This window comes from Aythya marila (assembly GCF_965140915.1).
Source record: "Aythya marila genome assembly, chromosome: 15".
NCBI classification, from domain to species: domain Eukaryota; kingdom Metazoa; phylum Chordata; class Aves; order Anseriformes; family Anatidae; genus Aythya; species Aythya marila.
Window position 1 is genome coordinate 16,388,497 of NC_139056.1, and position 18,751 is coordinate 16,407,247.

The window sequence follows — 18,751 nt, forward strand, 5'->3', positions numbered from 1 at the left end:
TGGCAGGCACAACAGCAGCAAGGGCAAGGACAGGAGACACTGGTTCTGCCTGCCTTGTGGAGGGACTCCGCTCCCCCTGTACTTACAGGCCTGAGATCAGATCTGTTTCAGCCCTCATGTATGGCCCCAGGTCCTGGGAATGGGAGATGCCACTAGCTCCATCTGCTAGGATCTGCCGTATGAGGTCCTCATCTGGGGAAACAGCGCAGAGGGCATTGGCAGGAGCACAGCACGCAGACCCCCACCCTGAGAAGGTTCTGAAATTCCCATTAAAAATATGATCCTCTCTTCTGCCTTGCAAATTGAAGCCAGTTTGGTGGCAAGCTCTGCTGTTCTGCTTCCCCAGAGCTCCCAAGCACCAGATTGCTTCTCCTGCACGTCCCTGCAGCATTCAGCACAGAGCAGCCCTGCTCGCACCCACCTGAGGCAGAGAAGTACCGCGGCTGCCCCTGGTGCACGCCAAGCGACAGGCTGTCCTCCTCAGCTGCCAGTGGAGCCTCGAGCCCCAGGTGGCGGCTGGCCCGGCCTCTCTTCAGCTTCTGGATGGTGTTGCCCATGATGGAGGGGTCGCTGAGGAGGTCTGGCCAGCTGAGCAGCGCCTCGCTGGAGGGCCACCGCACGAGGCTGGGGGAGGACAGAGTGCGGTGTGCAGTTAGGAAAGGAAGAAATAATTTGTGGGAGACTAGAAGAAGAAGACAACACTGAGTTCCTACTTGTTCCATCCCCAGGAGCCCGCTTACCTTTTGGAATCCTCCAAGAACAGATCTGTCTTGGTTTGCTCAGAGAAGGCCTGTGGAGGAAGAGGAGGCATTTCAGGGACGTGACACCAGCTGCTGCCTGGCCAGAACAGCAGCTATGCAGAGACAAAAGGCTGTGGCTCTCCCCACCACCAGTGCTGTCCGGTGGCACGAGTGCCTTACTCCTGGCACTGACGGCGGTGGATGCAGCTGTGGGGGTGCAGGAGAGCCCACAGAGACACCTGCACGGCTTGCAGGCACGAAGCAGCTTACCTCTGCCCGCAGCCCAGGGAAGGTGGGGAAGGAGCTGTCGAGGATGGAGGAGTCCAGGTAGTTGTCGATCTCCAGGGACTGCTGGTCGGAGTGAGTCAGCGTGTGGTTGATGGAGACCTGCAGGAGGCAGGAGGGCTTGAGCAGAACCAGGAGGGGCAGAGGTGGCAATGTGCCCGGTGGGGCTGAAAACAGGCACGTCCTTCCCTGCCTCAGGCACTGCACCACAGCCTCTGGGCTGTGCCCCCTACAAGTTCCCTAGAAGCTGCAGGGGTTTACAGTCTCCTGCAGAAGCAGGGAGTGCTCATAGGAAAAAGAAATATCAGACACATTTGCTGCTCATCAGTCACTGAGCAGCTGGCTGCAGTACTTAATGAGGCCGTTAATTGTGTGTAACTAGTCATTAAATCCCCAGCTAATCCTTCCACAGCTGCCTAACCACAGCTCTGTTCAGAGAGCTGAGTTTGTACCCAGGGCAGGTATTTCATTAGGAATGCTCGACTGAGCTGCTCTCAAGCTCCTACCAAAGCAGCAGAGGGTTGTACCTTTCAGTGGCATTTGGGTACTTACCACCTACCAAAATCAAGATGAAGTGCCTAAATAGAAGCCACTATCACCCAGCAAATGTGCATGACAGTGATAAATAAAGCCAGGGGCTGCTCCCTGCTCAACAGGGGGGCAGAGCCCTGCTACGTCCCAGGCTGTGGCCATGAGGCAGGGCAGTGCAGAAGGGCAGCAGGGAGACAACCCGCTGAAGAAGTGATGTACCACCAAGGGCAGAACACTGCCCCAGATGAGAAAACCTGATGAGCACACCCATTTGGGCAGCCAGCAGCTACTCTTTTACTTTTTTACTCTTTTACTTTTTTTACTCTTTTTAATTACCTTGCCACGAGCCATCCGGAAGAGAAATAAAATGACCAAGTAGAGAGGGTAGACCACCACGCTGGACACCAGACCAACAGCCACGGTGTCCACATTGACAGGCACCAGGTTGGAAATGGCTCCGTTGCTGGAGAGAACCGAGAGAGATCAGAGATGGGCGTTAGCAGGAGCACTCGGAGCTGCCAGCCAAGCAGAGAGCAAGAAAGAAGAGCACAACTGGGCATTTCAGGACTGCTGGGAAAGAAATGGGCACAGGCTAACAGATGGCACGGCAAAACTGGGCAAGGGGAAAAGCTGATCAGGCTCTCCTTGGTCCTCTATGCCCCATGTCCTGATCCCAAATCCTTTGCAAGGGGAAGGGCAGGCTGCAGGCCACAAGCAAGGCAGCTGTTTGCAGCAGACCTAAGGTCTGTCCTGCCCTGCCTAAGGGGAAGCACAGGAGGGGCTCTGAGGAGTTAAGGGACCAGCTGGAGCACTGAGGGCACAGCGCACCTGAGGTGTACGTTCCCCACCATGCCGTACCACACGGCATTGGCACAGAGGAAGAGGAAGACGAGGAGGGAGCAGCAGGTGGCCCTCTGGACACGGGTGAAGCGGCTGCGAGGCGGGCGGTCCCACATGGACAGCCAGACGTGCTTCTCGAAGAAGCCTCGCTGCAGCTCTGCTATGAAGATCCGGGAGAAGCTCCTCAGCTCCGTCTCACCTGAGCACAAAGAGAGGCTTTCAGGGTCAGCTGCACAGGAGAGGGTGCCCAGCTGGGGCTGGCACAGTCCCCCCTTGCAGGTTGATATTCAGAGTATCCCCACTGCACCTATGCTGACCTTTTTGCAAAGCTGGATCCCAGCCATGCCTTGTCCTCTAGCACAAAGCACCCAGGAAAGCATCTGGCTGTGCAAATCATCAGTGAGACAGTAGCAGCATGCAGGCTCTACAGTCTCTCTGCAGTCTTCTGCACAAGCCCTTCCTCAGTGTAATGGGAGCTGCCACCCTGCCCAGCCTCCCTGCCCTGCGCCCAGGAGCCGAGCACTCACTGGCAGCATAAACCTCTTTCTCCACCATGCCATCGTTCTCTTCGCTCTCCACGGACAGCCAGTCGTTCACCAGGAAGAAGTAGCTCTTGCTGCTCTGCAGGTCCCGGACGATGACGTGCTGCAGGTACCACGAGGGGCTGAGTCCTAAGGGTGAAGGGATAAAGAGATGTGTTTCAGGGCAGGCACTCCCCGTGTGAACCCCTGATGCCTCAGCCCCCACGCCTGCTCCTGTCCCACCTTTGTTGTCGTGCCAGATGCGGATGCGCCAGATGCTGCCCAGGTTCCTCTCCGTGGCGATCTGAAACACGTCGAGGCTGTTGCGGTGGAAGGCGTTTTCCCCGTCCAGGTGTCTGTGCCCACTTTTGTTGTCCACGCCGTACAGGGCGATCCCCACGTGCGCTGTGGTACCTGGCAGGGTTAACGGGGCTCGGTTAGGGAAGTTCCCCCAAGGTGGAGCCGTTCCCAGCCCTGCCTTCCTGCCAGGGACATGGGGCCGGGTGTCTTGGCCCTTCAGAGGGGCCACCTGGGGACCTGGGAGGCAGAAATGCCCTCGGCAGCTGTCCCACACCCCGGGGTGGTGTTACACAGCCTGCAGGGCAGCTGCTCAGACTGATCCTTGGCATCCTCGTGGTTTTCCACTTTGGAGGGGACTGAATCTGAAATTCCTTGATTTGCTAACACCCTACTGGGAGGAGACGTTTATTCTGGATGTTTCTTCCATCAGACAGTCAGAAGACTTGTTTGCTTTGACTTCTCTCTGGTACCCGTTGCCAGATGCTCCCTGGTCCACCTGCTCAACCTGGGCGGTCCTTGGGGTGACTTTGGACCAAAACTGCTCCCAGTTAAACCAGTGGCTACGCTAAGATCACTGGGAGCATGCCTCCAGCAGTGACACGGTGGCATCCTACCTCCATTTTGCTCAGAGCTCCCACATCCCAGCTCCCTGCATTTCCAGGCCTGCGATGATATTTCTGGCAGCTCGAGCTACAAACCCAGCCCCAGGTCAGAAAGCCAGGCTTTCTGCCTTCACGCTGCTAGGAAAGATTGGGAGGGGAGAACAAAGTGATGGATGGAGGTGGAAAGCAAAACGATCAGTCTGCAGTGCCCACAAGGCCTGGATGCTTCTGCAGGAAAGGATCAACAGGAGCTCCAGCAGCCAGGCACAACGGCTGCCTCCTCCTGCAGGCGTTTCTGTACCCTACAGAAAGAGGTGACTCTTTTTTTCTCCTGCTCCATCATCAAACACACAAAAACATCTGAATGTTGTGGGTAAGCCCTGAGCTGACTGCTCGGTGCTCCTTCAAACAACAGCTGGGCTCTGGGCCCTGCCAGGGAACATTTGGTGCGGGATGCCCCGAGGGGAGCTTTCAGGGAGCTGCACAGATGTCACCCTAGCAGTCAAGCACGGGAGGAGTCTGTGGGCTGACCTGATCCTCTGCCCCAGCCAGTTTTCACCAGGATCTCGTATTTATACAGCCCGTTCTTGCCGCAGAAGGGAATCACCCCGACGCGGTTGATGTCAATCATGTCCAGCTTGTGCACAATCAGCGCGGCCACCGAGTAGGTCACAAAGCAGACGGCGCACGTCAGCAGAACGATGTAGTTGAGGCCCGGGCCTGGAGCCTGGAAGAAAAGAACCAAGCTGATAAATGCTCTCTTTCCTCAGGAGGACCCCGCTGCTCCCCAGGGGCTCTGCTGCCTCCTTGCTGGCTATGAACATCACTCGCAGCACCACGTGCAACCGGAGACCTGTTCCTGCTCACACTGTGCTCAGGGCTCATGTGCTGCCAGCAGCCAGCCCCAGCTCACTGCAGCAGCTGCAGGGAGCTCTCTGCTCCCACCTATGGCACAGCAACAGAGCTGGAAGGAGCCCCAGTGTTCCCAGGAGCCAGGGAGCAGCTGGCAGGTGCAAAGTCTCTGGGACCAAACAGTGCCGTGACAGCTGGGAGGAGCATCTGGCATCTCACAAAAGAGGTGAGCACACTGCGAGGTATTCAGACTGGGGAATAAAGCCAGCTGCAAGCGTCTGCTTTCAGCATCAGCAGCCAGGACTCATGAGCAGGGGACACAGCCCCTCTGTGCTTGGCTGCAGCTCCTGAAGGCACACAGGTACGGGTGCTGGTCTGCCAGCCACCACCCAGCCCCAACGTGAACGCCAGCGGGAGCCCAAGACGTCACACAGCCTCTGCTTTGTTCTACTCACAGGGAAGATGAACTGGACAGAGTTTGGGGGCACAAAGAGGCTGGCCCCAAAGGCGGTGAGGTGCTGGGTTAAGCAGACGGCCTGGTCTGGCCTGGTCTCCTCGAGTGGGACGATGCCTTCTGTCTTCCACCGTCGCTCCTGCTCGCTGAAGTACTGGCACAGGGACGTGTACAGCCCCAGGGTCACCTCCACCGGGGACCAGCTGAAATGGTTGGTGATGTTGAAGTAATACTTCTGGATGGTGTCATCCGTCCTGGAAAGGGCAGGACAGCAAGACATCATTACCCATGGGCTGAAGGGACACAAACCCCAGTCTGACAGATGTGTGCCCACTGAAATCACCCCCCTGCAGGGACAGGTAAACACACAGGAGGAGAAAGAAAGGCCTGGTGAACGTGGTATAATCTGCACAGCCCTCTGTGCAGAGGTTCTGGGGCTCTACAGACCCCTTGAATTCTTCTCTCTTTGTGTTATTTCAGTACCTGGGAGCACTGCACTGCCTGTCCCTTCTCTTCTGCGTGCTGGGAGCCTTGCACAGCTCTCCCGCCCACCATCCCCTCTGTCCCACTGACCCCCACGACTCTTCCAGAGCAACTTCACTTCTTGGCTGGGAGCAGACTCGCTCATCAGGAGGATTAATTCCTCTTTGAACGTGCTGTTACCAAAAGCCATGGAAGTTGGGTCAACTTACACAACAGTGGCTCCACTCCTGCCCTGCCTATTCCCAAGCTGCCTGTCTTTCTTCTCAGATCATGCCTAGGAACGGCTCATAAATAACACGAGGCATGAATACACACTCCTGGGAAAGGCAGCAAGTCAGAGACTGAAGTCACAAGAACAACTGCTCTGACAGAAAGGAGAGAGCTTGGCTCCAAACCCCAGTGGCACAGCAGCCCGTGGCAGCCTGGCATTAGCCATGGCAAAGCTCTAAGAATCCCTCGTGCACATCCACGGGACAGACTGGGGGTGGCAGGGATCATAAGGGAGGGTGCTCTTACAGCGGCGAGGTGAAGAAGGTGTAGAGCTTGTGGTCATCTCCAGACAGGGCCTCCAGGCTGATTTTCTTCGAGGCAGTGCAGTTGTACTCGTTGGGCTCTGGCTCGTGGTGGAGATAGGCCATGATGAACGGCTCAGGCTCGCTCGCGATGTAATGATCTGCACAGGGAGAGAGAGAAAGAACAGAAAGTACTTTATAAACACCAGGGAGAGCTCAACCACGCGGCTGCTGCCAGCAGTGGATGCTCGGGGAGGAGTGTCAGCAACACGGAGCTGGGAGAGATGATTTCCTGCCTGCACTCTGCCTGCAGCTCAGAGGATTCCTGAGCAGGAGGCTCTGGATCCCAGTGTACCTGACCCAGGGACAGGACAAGCTCCCTCTGGTGCTAACACAGCTCACAGAAGCCACGCTTTGCTGGGAAAAACAAAAGGCTTCTCGGTGTCAGAATCCTCAGACAAGGATTGCACCAGGGTTGGACAATGCCCACGACAGCTGTGACCTCGGCAGCACAGTACAGGACCTGCTGTCCCGAGATGTGCTCCCAAACACATCCCCTGACACAGCCGCCCCGTGCCTCCAACCCAGCCCTCCCCGCCCACGGGAAGAAACAGCAAAGAGCACGGGGAGCTGGCTCTGAGCTACCGTTCAGGACTTTGTAGGTGAGCCTGAAGTGCAGTCCTGCTTCCCGGTTGTTGCTCTCCATGGTCACGATGAGGTTCACGGACGTTCTTGCCTCGATGACCTCAGTGCCAGCAGCCAGATTGTCAGCGTCCGTGTTGTTTGACACCATTACGGTGATGGCTTTCTCCGAGTCCAGGCTGCCGATGGGGATCTGCACCCCGTTGTGGGTCTGGAACTCCATGGAGGCCACCTTCGTGGACACGGTGTAGTTGCTGATGTAACCAAAAGGGAACGGGTTGGAGTCCACTTGGAACATGACTTGAATTACATCGGTCAAGTTAGAAAGGGTGGTGTTGAAAGCCTGGGGGATGGAGAACTGGCAGTTCGGCGTGTTCTCGTAGCAAAGCAAGTTAAAGGGATCTGATCTTTTGCCTGTGGCTTTAATTTCTCCCCCCACCAGCTCAAGGGGCTCTTCATTCAGCACGCGAGACTTCATGAGGATGCGCATCAGGCTGGAAGACAGGTTGTAGGCTTTGGGGGCCAGCAGCAGGTTGTGGGAATCAGCAAGCAGTTCCTGGGGCTTGGACTCTTGTGAAACCGTATTGACAAGGTGGATTAAGTCCCCTGTCAGGAGAGAAATGACAGTGCGAAGAGAGGAGCTGGTAAATAGTTGAGTTAACTACTAACATCTAGGTAACATCTAACACCTTCCCAAAACAATCAGACAGGCCTTTCCTTGCTGTTTTCTCACTGTCACTCTGCACTGCATACAGTGACCTGCCACGCTTGAAGTGTTCAGTAGCCCTGAGCTGAAAATAGAGCTGTCAGCTCTTCCTGCCGTGTCTGGGCTAATCTACACCGGTTGGTGATGAGGACTTAATCACGACAGGCTTTATTTTCCTCCTGTGAAGTGACAGGAACAACAGATTGGGAAACAGCGGAGCGGATAAAACAAACATGTTACCAAGTTTTTGCATTATATATTGAAAAAATGGTCAGAAATGTATAATGAGCAGTGCAAAGAAGGCGTCTCCGCTTGTAACCACGTGGGAATTTCCAGTATTCAGGGGTGCCCCAATAAAGACTGGTGCCCTGCTCAGCCTGCAACCAGGAAGGCAAGTATCTGGAAACCATATCTGTTATTCATTCTTTACAAGAATGACAATTCCCTGAAGTACTGCAGAGTTTACTAACAGCTGTCATATTTAAATATCCACAGAGACAGCTGACAAAGCCAGGATAACCCTGGGAAAAGTGCAAGGAGAATAAAGCAATGGGGGTGCCATGCTCCAAATCTCAGACACGATTCCCCAAACATCTCGAAAAGGCACGAGCCAAACCTCTGGTCCAGGCAAAAGCCTGCAGAGCTCCCCTCAGCCTGCTGGTGTCCTGCAGCCCAAGCAGGGAGCTCTGTGCCTACAGCGTGGTCAAATGCCACCCGCTCCTGCGTGAGCAGAGCCCACCTGTGATGTTGAGAATGTTGTCAGCGATGCCCGTCGGGGTCACGGTGCCCTGGGTCGTTTCCCCCTGCAGAATGGTCATCATGGTCTCCAGCTTGTTCAAGGTCCTCGTCAGGCAGGACTTGCAGACCATCTCCTTGCTCACCACCTGCACAGGGAAACACAGCCTGATTCAGCTGGCTCAGTCCTACAAAGACCCGAGGACATTTGTTCAAACACTGTTTTCGTTCTCCAAGTTATCCCTGCTCTCTCCAGCCCCGAGGAGGTGCCTGCAGAGACCAGGGCTGCTCTGCCCACACTAAGAGGTGCCAAGGTTTTGTAGGTGTCTCCAGACACCTTCCATCCACCTCCCCTCATGCTCCCATCTACAGGCAGGCATGCTAAGAGGTGATGGAGGACACATTAGTTTGAAAAGGACCATGAAGGGCAGCATATTCAGATTCCCTGAGGTTTGGCTGTAAGGACCAAGCACGTCTCCTGGCATTGCAACTCACGGATCACCCGTTTGGGGCCGCACACTGCTCCTACAGAAATCACCCAGGAGGAGCTGCACAGGATTCTTCCACACGCTCAACTGTCTTCAATGGCAGCAAGGTCTGGCCCTAACTGAATCCACTTCGGTGTCCAAGTACTCCTGGAAACTGTGGGAGGGATCCTGCCACTCAGGCATGATGGATGTCCCTCCCTCCGCTCCCAGACGTGTCCAAGAAACAGAATGTTCCAGCCACGGCCTGCAGCTCCCAGCACTCTCAAGGGCTGGATGGGAGGGACCGAGGCAACACATGGAAGCTGTTACCACAGGCCAGTTCCTAGCTCTTATTCATCTTTTTCTTTTAATCATCACAGGATTCAGACGTGATTCACCATATGTTTTGGTGAAGAATTAAAACAGTGTCTGCAGGTCTAGAATTCCCCTGGTTTTGCTTCTATTTGTAAGCTACGAGAAGCTAGGATGTACTCTGTATGACAGCGAGACAGACTGAGATATCGAGGACATCAGGAAAAAAGAACCCACTAAGAAGAAAGAGATTCTTTTTTTCCCCTCCAGGAGAAATTTATTCTTATTTTTCCTCTCTCCTGTAGGAAAAATTAAAAAGTATCAGCACTGATTGACACTGCTACAGGAAAGTAAATTTGTGATCTCTGTGCTGCTCCGAACCATTTGGGAAATTCTGTATTACTCTTTTTATAAGCTTTTTATTCCAATCCAGAGCACAAGCTAATCCTAGAACATCACCTTTTCTCATAGAACAAAAATTCTATTTCTAGAGTTGAGCTTCCACAGCGAGATCAAGTCACAAGGCAAGGGCATGGGTGAGAGACACAAACAAAGCACCAGCATCAGAACGGGGCGTGCTGAACCCCAAATCCCTGAACAAGGATGAACAGACAGAAGTGATTTTTGAGGCTTATAGATGTTGAAGCTGAGGAAGCAGCAGCAGACCAGGCGCTCTGTGGGTGGGATGCAGTAGTCTGTCCGTGATTTCAGTGAGAGCCTGTTCCCAGCAAGCACAGTTGCTGACCTGGCTGGGGGGCGATGAGCAGCCAAGGTCAGGGTACCTGACTCCAGCCCCGAGAAGGAAAGATTGGGAGGGCGGGGAAGCAACAGCATGCCAGAGCAGCCTGGCTGACCACCAAAACCCTAGTGCGTTATATAACTGGGCTCTCTTCCCTTTTGCCCATCTGACAAAACACACAATACCACTCCTCAATCCAACAGGCAGCAGCCCCAGCACCAGGGAGCAGAAACTGCTGGCTGGCCAGGGAAAACAGCGCTTCCAGTCAACAGCAGAGCAAAGAAGTGCTTCTCATCTTGTACAGGGCTGGAAGGAACATCAGCCCTTGGCTTTGGCCCCTGGCTCAAGGCAGGTTTGTCTCTACTTGTGTTACTCCTGGTGGAGCCCTGCCTGTCCTTGGAGACGCTGCGCATCCCTCAGCAACTTATTCCAGTGCCTCTCTAACCTGCTGGGGCCCTTCCTACAGTCTCCATCTGCTAGTTAAGGATCCCTCTTGCTAGCAAGCTGCCACAGCAAGGCTGGTATGGAAAAGCACAGAGTTCCTAAGTGAACTTCCAGCACATGAATGCATCATCGTAAACCTGCCTGCTAGATCAGGGCAGAGCTGACAATGGTTAGGACATCTCCACTGAAACCCTAATGGTGTCAGCAAGTGACACCTGTCCTTGTGTGGTGTGTGGGACAGAGAGGGGCAGGGAAGCAGAACAAGAATTGAATTGCTCCTAAGCTGCACCTGAAGGGCAGCAGGTGGGAGGAGGTGGTGACGAAGTACATACCGTGCACTGAGCCAGCGCTGCTGAGATCTGCTGGATGTCATCCACCGTGTTCACGTTCAGCGAGTTCAGGGTTTCTGTGATGTTGTTGCGGGTCCAGGTCCGCAGCTCAAACTCGTTCCCAGTCTCAGGCTCCAGAAGCTCCGTCCGCTCATACTGAGGGGATCAAAGCAGGCAGTGAGGGAACGCACTGGGCTGCTTCAGTGATGAGCTGTGCTGCAGGCACCTCTCCTGCATTCTACACCTTCTCCCCGCCCGTTCTTCTCCCCTCTCATGAGCTGGGTTTTCAGCAGAACTTTCTCAATTTCACCTGTGTGCACTCAGCAACTCATTTAACACCCTCACATGGGACAGCTCGGCAGCACACCAGTGAGCAGTCCCTGTCCAGCTCAGCACAGTGCCTGTGCTCATGGGCATCACCCCAGCCTGGTGCCCAGGCATGCAGCAGGCTATTTTGGGGGGAAAAAGCACGACTATAGACCAAAATTCCTACCCTGCCTACAGAGACACACAGAGGGACTGGGTCCTACTTTAGACAGGAGTGAAAGCAAAAGCTGCCAGGAGGATGATGCTCCTACACCATAGATCAAGAGCCTCTTGTGCAGCCTGAAGAGCTTTCCAGCTCAGCAGTCAGGACAAGGAGGTCTCTGTAGCACCCAGACAGCACCTGAGCAGCTACCGGGAGTTTCCAGGCCTGCTGTGATGGAGCGAGGTGGCTTCACGGGAAGTATGGGGCAGATGGGGAAATTTGGGCCAAGATTCCTGCTTTTAAATTCAGCGTTTAGACTTGAGTTTTTCCTCTCAACTGCTAACCTATCTGAACATGACAGCTGAACAGGGGATGCCCAAGCCATTGCCTTCCCTGGGACCCCTGCTTTATTTTACAGCCCCTCAGTTTTCTCTGGTCATCGTGTGTCTAGAGACTGTTACTCTCTTTTAGATGCATGGAAATCACTCCAGCCCCGCTCCCACCATGCACGTATGCTGATTTACACGGAGAACTGTAGCATTAGTCACTTCCCTACATCGCTGTGGAAAACCTGGCCAAAGAACATTACTGGCGATCGCAAGGGCTTCCGGAGGCCCCTCTTGGGCAGAGTGCTGCTTTACCTCATTTAAGATGGTGATGAGGGCCAGCGAGTACTCGATGACCTGCTGAGGGTCCCCCTGCTTCACTAAGCCCTGGAGCACCGTGTCGGTTTGATTGTAGAGCCAGTAGGAGAGGCTGGGGAAGCCCCTGGGTAAGCCGATTTCCATGGAGCTGCCGAAGAAAAGAGGCATTTGGTTGAAGAGCGTGCTGTGAAACGGGGCTGGGGGCAGAACGGGGAGCTGGGAAGGAAGGTAAGGGGGGAGCAGGTGGTTAAACAACAGCGAGAGCATTGCTAACGCCTGCCCTGGTGCCCAGTTTGCACCAGGATGTAGGAACTTCAGGGACCTGAGCCTGCTCCCTCTGTGGGCACACACAGGTGTGCTGAGCCCCGAGGAGAAAATCCAGGTTTGATGTGACGGAGCGTAAAGGGCTTACAAACAGGAGCAGAGTGCTGGGAGGAGCTGCGCTGCTTTTGGCACCATTCCCCAGGGCCTGAGGAACAGCTGGGTCACAGATTGTCCTCCCCAGGCACCGCAGGGCCGTGTGCTCCCCCCGGGGGGCCGGGACCGCACGGACAGTGTGGAGAGCTGCAAATCAGCCCAGAGCAGGCACAGAGCTGGGGCAGGAGGCACTGAGACCCCTTCAGGAGGCTCCCCCAAGACCCAGGGGCACTCGTTGCCTGCATGGAGCACACTGGAAGCCAAGGGGTGTTTGGAGAAGGGCTAACTGGGATTTTAAGGTGTTGGCCCTGCTGAGACTGGAGCTGCAACCCCTTCCACCCTGTTCCAGTGCTCGTGCTCCCCACCGCAGCTACACGGCACCTCCCTGGCTCTCAGCAGCAGGCCACCAGGCCTCCTGCAGCACCACCGCTTGCTGCTGCCACTTCTCCTTCAGCAGCTCTTGATGCACAGAAGGGGGCAGAGCACAGAGCATCAGAGACCTTCTGAAAAAGTGACACCGTGCCTTCAAAGCAAAATGTCAGCAGGAAATTAAGAGGAGGGTCAGGAGAGCCATTAAGTGCTGGGAAAAAGTCTCCCCCTTGGGAGATGATCCACAAAGACTGGAGCTCTCTGTGGCTGCAGTGCCTCACTTCTGCTACATCTCCCCTTGCCTTCCTGCAGGGGCCTTGTCCAGGAGGAGAACATTTCACCAGGATGTGACACCCAGGAGCCTCAGCCAGACCCTGGCACAGTGCACAGCCCCAGAGCAGCCTCCCCCCAGCCTTACCGGTTAACGGCCACCACGGTGGCACCCAGCTGGTCCTGGACGAGGACTGACACGGACACCACGAAGCCGCTCTCCTGGAAGCCCGGGGGCAGGAAGGCGCTGTGCTCGGCACGGCTGCCCTTGTACACGCAGAACTCGTGGTAGTGCCCGGCGCGGCGGCGCGACGCCAGCAGGATGTACACCAGGGGGTCGTCCACGTTTTCCGTGTCCCGCCAGCCTGTGAACAAACCCAAAAAGAGGTGACTGGGGGGGGGAGGGTACTGGGGAGATGTCACCACCCTGGAGCCCACAGTTGGGGCAGCTTAAGGATTCCAGCAGGCTGGATGATGTTTTCGGGGCTACAATGCAAAGGTTTGACACTTTTCCTGATGTTTAGGGGTTTCTGCGTGGGTGTTTGTATCCTGTAACATTTGAACGGGTCTGTGAAGAGCTCCCAGATAAAATAAAAATGAGAATAGAGCAGCACTCATCCAAGGTCACAGTTTCTGCACCAATCCTGCAAAATTTTACACTAGACAGAGCTTGGTGCAGCCCTCAGGCAGTTCAACATTTTAGGAACAAATGGGTCTAGGACAGAACCTGCACAAAGGTTTCCCTGAAGCTCCTGGATAACACAGGGAATGTTGTGGGGCTGGGCAGTGTGGAAATCCACCGCACTTCTGCCAGTAAGCACCAGCGAAGAACTGGGAGGACCTGGCTCTGCCAGGGCTCACTGCACTGGACACAGAGCAGCGGGGCTGCGTCCTGAGCATTCCCCTTCAGCTTAAAAACAATCACCCAGAGCTAGAATTCCCACTGCTCCAAAGACGTACTGATTTCATAATTACTCTGGGTAATACTCTGGGTAGCTCGTACCAAAGTCACAGTCACAGCACGCTGAGCACACTTCTGTTTCTCCTCCAGCTTAAAATGCGCTTCGGTGACCAGGCTCCCCAGAACCAGCAGGGCTCGTCATTTCCTCTGTGGCGTGGCTTCCCAGCATTTGTGCACAGAACACATTAATCTCTAACACTAATCATTTGGGGAAATAAGGTTTTCAGAGGCACTTATTCGTTGGCCCAAGGCTATAGGCTGTCAGCCAGGCCGCTTTTCCAAAGCTGGTCTCTTTGTTGCTGTCTCTGCAGCTGGTTGAGAAGGTAACTGCTGATGGGAACATCCAGCCCACATGGAAGAGAAGGCCCCAGTGCTCTGTCTCTACTCTTCCCACGTCTGTGTGACTCAGTTTAGAGCATCTACGTTCTTTTTCCTGCCCCAAAACGCCAGTTTCTTCCATGAGTACTGTCCTGCCCTGGATACTGCCATTCAAATACATGGACTAGGTATAAAAAAAGTGCCTGCCGTGAATTTTAGAGAGCTCCTTAATTTGATCACACAAAACTGCTTGTGGTCCAAGGGGAACAGAAATGTTAAGGTCCACTTCTGAACTCAGGCCTGACCAACAGTGTCCTGGGGCTGGAGGTAGGGAAAAGACAACTTCTGTGAGAATAAGGGCAGCTGGTAACTTACTGAGCAGGAGAAACTTTTGCCCACGAAGAACAGAGAGGGCTGGCAAGTGCCCAGCACACTCACCTGTACACTCAAAGTGCACCTTTGCCATCAGTGCCCTGAGCGGTCCTCTGGGAAACAGCCTGCAGGACCCTCCGACAGGAGGCTGGTTGGGCAGCAGGTCAATGGAGGCAAAGCCTTCCTCCCCTGTCGTGAGGTCTGTGATGTGGAGGGTGAAAGTGTACCCCTCCCCGTCCTTCAGCGCCCCTTGCCTCAAGACCAGGTTCATTCCTGTATCGCCAGTGGATGTAGTTCTTTTGTCCAGCACGAGGGACTTGTTTTTAAAGCTGTGCGCTGCCCATCTCTGCGGAGATGAAGAGGGGAAAGACAGGAGAGGTTTTGTTTGAATCTGAAGTTATGCCCCGAAACGTTTTCAGATTGAGTCTCTTATAAAAAGTAACAGATTTCTAGTGGGAGCGTCTGCCAAATTTGCAGTTGATAATTCAGCTTTAGTCTCGTGTGCTACAGCAACAAGAACTGGAACCTTTCCAAAATGTCTGGTGGGAATATTTCCACTGTGAGATCTGCTTTAGTCTCTGGGATTACATCATCCTCCGACAGAATATTTCATAATACAGAATACAAAACACAGGAAATAAATTAAGTACTGGTGGAGTCTCCACGGGATACCATGTTTTATATGCTGTAAGCTGAACGTGTCCTGGATGATTACTGTTAATAGCACAAATGTACAATTGTGATAACAAGAGGATTGCTGAGAGAGCCGGCCAGCAAATGCCATGCAAGTACATGCTCGCCTTGCTGGGAGAAATACAGATTAGCTCTCACAGAGGGACTTCCACTTCCAAGACCTGTTTCATTCAACAGGTTGCAGAGACGCTGCGTAGTGGAATCTGTAATTAAAGGAGAGCATGAGGGACTGAGCAACCTCTGCCTGAACCACCAGAACAGCGTGTGAAATGCCAACCAGCAGGGAGATAAAAGCACTTCACTGATCTGTTACAGGAAAAACGTGGCCTTTGCATAAAAAGGTCTGGTCATTCATAGGCTTGGCTTGAAAATAACTCAGCAAGGCCCCCCCTTGGGTAGACATTGATGGAGCACTAACAGGGCACGTGTCCCACAACCTGCAGGCCCACCAGAGCAGCTGTCTCCATCAGGATGCAGCTGGAACAACCTCGGGCAAGGGGAAGCTCAGACAGCTTGCCCGGGGACTCAGTCTTTCCACCCTGACCTCTGGGACTCCCCCGTTCTCCCTGAAGTCTACCAAAAGTGGAGCAACAACCAGCGTTTGCGGATGGCTTTACCCCGAGCTTGGAGTCATTGTGACAGTTCTGGCAGGTCCCCTCCAGGTACACGTAGGAGCTCTTGCTGACTTCATAGACGGACTGAGCCTTGCAGGAAACACACTCCAGGGACACGATAGGGACTCCTCCCCTCTTGATGAACACCTGGGAAAACAAGAGGCTCCGTCAGGAGGTCTGAGAGGCTGGGGGGCAAGAATAGAGACACCTAACCAGCAAGCAGCCACCCCAGCACCTGGTTCTCCAAGCAGGAGTTGCTCTGCACCAGCCCACTCTGTGCTAAGGGGACAGCAGAGAGGGATTTCCAAAGGATCTCAGGTCAGACTTCAGCTACCTCAGTTTTCTTATGCTGGGCGAGGTGAGTTGTTCTGCCACTGATTTTCAAGAGCCACCCAAAGCCAAGCTGGGCCCATCACGGAAATTCTGGGTTTATTTTATTTGCATTTTTCAACACAAATCATTTTCAAAATGCCCCTCTTGTACCCTGTATTGAATTCCCAGTGAGTCCTACTTGCCATTCAGGGTGGGGGTGATGCTACCTGAAGGACTTTGCTGTTCTGAGCATCGCAGGACGGCTCTCAGCCCTACAAAAAAGAGATCTGCACTACAGCTTGGAAAAGAGGCGAAGTCTAAATGGAAGGAGGAAAGCCTCCGTTATAACGCAGACCAAACATCTGGTGAGCACCTGCTCCAGGAAGCAACTGCAACTCTCCTTTGTTTTCTGGGGGCCAAACCCCTGGCCCTGTCTCTGCAGCTGTGCAGAGCCTGACCCCGAGGGATCACGCACTTCTGCGGTGCACACAGTGCAGGGCTGTGGGTTCCTGTCCTCGGCACAACAGGGTGCTTAACAGGAAGCTTTTACAGAACAACAGAGGGCTCAGAGCAAGCCAGTGAGCCTGGTGAACTGAGGATGTCCTCTGCAAAGGCAGTGCCTGGTCCCCCCAGGCTGCCTCCCCAGTTCCTGCTCTCAGCTACTGAGCTTGGCACCAGCCTGCACCCCTGGGCTCTTGAGTGCTGTGAGCATTCCTGGCACAGCTCTGTCCTGGAGAGACAGGAATGGTGGCAAAATTAGCTAGATGCAAGTCCTGCTGTGCATCAAGCACTCCTTGCTCAGCAGGTGGAAGAACCTCCTTTTCCAGAGAGCAGGGTGTTATTCTGGACTTCTATCTCTGATCTAAGCTGCACATCTCAAGACATCCATCACAGCTCCCCAGAAAAGCACTCCAAGGGAGGAAAGCTTCAGAAGCACCGGTCTCCAGACACGATGGCTGCTGAGCTCTGCCCGGTTCTTTGTCCAAATGCCTTTAATCCCCTAGGAAGCAGGACCATCTAGCAGGGGCCAGAGCCCTCTGCCCTGGCATAATGAATATTCTGAATTCAAATAAAGACAATAGTGAAGACACTGTTTAGTATGGCAGACTTTTAAAAGGGGATAAATATTCCGCAGCATTAAGCCTGAGTGCATTGAAGCTTCATTCATTCCTCCAGTATTTGCAAATTTCCTATGACACTGGAATCATTGTTTTGCGCTCATGCATGGAAACCAGATAGTACGGAATGTCCTTGAAAGACTATCAATTTAATTTTTTTCTTTTTATCCTCCAGCTTTGGTTTAAAACCCAGGCAGTAAGAATTTCCATTTTCAGACTAACTATATCTCTAATTGCCAAACACACCACGATGAATGTTTCTGACATAAACCATAACTGCTGTCGGACTGCAGATGCATTCAGTGTTGGGCTTAATTTGACATAAACAACATGCACTTAAAAACCCTCCCTTAAAAAAACTCAGAAGGAGAGAAGAGAGGAACTGTTGACAGTGAAATTAAGGACCAACTCTTAGGAAGCTCTCTCTGGGTAAAAATCAGGGAAGAGCCTGGAAAGGTGATGTGTGAAGGGCCCGGCACTGCACACAGCAGTGGAACAGTGACTGACCATGGGCTGCTTTGCTGTTCTCTTACAGATCTGCTGCCTCTTGGTCCCAGGAATGGCAGCAGCCCAGGGCTGGGTGACTAACACCAGGCTGCGCAGCGAGACCAACCCCAGCTCCGCAGGAAGGAAGAAGCTCAAAGGGCTTGGCACGACAGGCACAAAGAGCTGCCCAAGGCAGCATAGGTGAATATATCACGGAAATACCAGTGTCTGCTCCTGCCAATGACCTGGGTGGGATTGGTTATGGAGCCCCAGTGATGTCCTAAATTCTCCCTCCCCTGCACCTCTGATAGCGGAGCCTTCCACAGCCCCTCATGGGACTGGCACTGGCTCTCCACTCAGGCCAGGGAAGGAGACCTTGGGACCTTGGAAACAGAAACTCAGAAGGTTCTAGTTCTTCCTTGGAAGGCTCTAGACAGAACAGAACAGACATCCAGCAGACATCCAGCATGGCTGTGCCCAGCAACAGGCGCAGAAAGGCAGAAAGTGACAGCGTTCTGTGGTACGTACGGTTTGATTCGTTGCCTCGGGACTCATGCCCTCCTTCCAGACAGTGAGGTTGAACGTGTACTCCACATCTGCTTCTAATACAGCTTTGGGAATTGTGACATTTCCTCCCTTGGCACTGAAATTCAGAGAGCACCCTGCAGCCGAGCTCTGCTTGCAAGGAGAAAAGAACTTTCAAACCCTCCTTGGTACGGGTGCACGTCGGGTTAGTCCACAGCCAAAACATTCAGGCCCACACAAAGCCAAATCACTGCCACAGACCTTACTGCGCAACGCCACCGCCGGGGTGGGAGCAACGGGGCGGGGTGTGGGTAATAAGGCACACCATCCTATTCTTCAGGTTAGTAAGAAGTTTTTAAAACACTCCTGTATTTCATCTGAGTTCCAAATTCTTATTTGATAGCAATTAACTTTTCATGAATTAAAGTTTATAAACATTGCCAAACAACACAAAAAACGTCAAATTGAACTTGAAAGTCTAATCCACACACACTTCACGTTTTTTTTACTTTGTAAAGACAGAAAACAATGATCTTTTACAAGCAAAACAATCCTGCATTCAATTAGAAAAATATTCCCCAGGTGGATCTCCCATGACAATTTGAACGGCAACTCTCCCCTGCCCTTTTGCCACTGCAGTGTCAGATCGTTTCAGTGTGCCAGGAGGACAGGCACAGCAACTTGTCTGG

General features: G+C 53.5%; 1 protein-coding gene across 2 annotated transcripts in view; it reads right to left on the reverse strand.

The window, feature by feature from the left end:
• The window catches only part of PKD1 (polycystin 1, transient receptor potential channel interacting), an 85,533-nt gene that overhangs the window by 10,672 nt on the left and 56,110 nt on the right, over nucleotides 1–18,751 (reverse strand). Inside the window, exons 16-34 of one of the 2 annotated variants that reach the window (XM_082772337.1) lie at nucleotides 18,066–18,212; nucleotides 15,625–15,768; nucleotides 14,381–14,660; nucleotides 12,812–13,028; nucleotides 11,605–11,755; nucleotides 10,498–10,650; nucleotides 8,208–8,352; nucleotides 6,766–7,368; nucleotides 6,125–6,281; nucleotides 5,127–5,379; nucleotides 4,351–4,546; nucleotides 3,161–3,331; nucleotides 2,924–3,067; nucleotides 2,385–2,595; nucleotides 1,893–2,019; nucleotides 1,011–1,127; nucleotides 741–790; nucleotides 422–624; nucleotides 87–192 (exon numbers count right to left, since the gene is read on the reverse strand). In XM_082772337.1, the coding sequence (XP_082628463.1) occupies nucleotides 87–192; nucleotides 422–624; nucleotides 741–790; nucleotides 1,011–1,127; nucleotides 1,893–2,019; nucleotides 2,385–2,595; nucleotides 2,924–3,067; nucleotides 3,161–3,331; nucleotides 4,351–4,546; nucleotides 5,127–5,379; nucleotides 6,125–6,281; nucleotides 6,766–7,368; nucleotides 8,208–8,352; nucleotides 10,498–10,650; nucleotides 11,605–11,755; nucleotides 12,812–13,028; nucleotides 14,381–14,660; nucleotides 15,625–15,768; nucleotides 18,066–18,212 (3,575 nt within the window). Of the gene's footprint in view, nucleotides 1–86; nucleotides 193–421; nucleotides 625–740; nucleotides 791–1,010; nucleotides 1,128–1,892; nucleotides 2,020–2,384; nucleotides 2,596–2,923; nucleotides 3,068–3,160; nucleotides 3,332–4,350; nucleotides 4,547–5,126; nucleotides 5,380–6,124; nucleotides 6,282–6,765; nucleotides 7,369–8,207; nucleotides 8,353–10,497; nucleotides 10,651–11,604; nucleotides 11,756–12,811; nucleotides 13,029–14,380; nucleotides 14,661–15,624; nucleotides 15,769–18,065; nucleotides 18,216–18,751 lie in introns of both variants that reach the window. The other variant, XM_082772336.1, reaches the window with a different exon arrangement.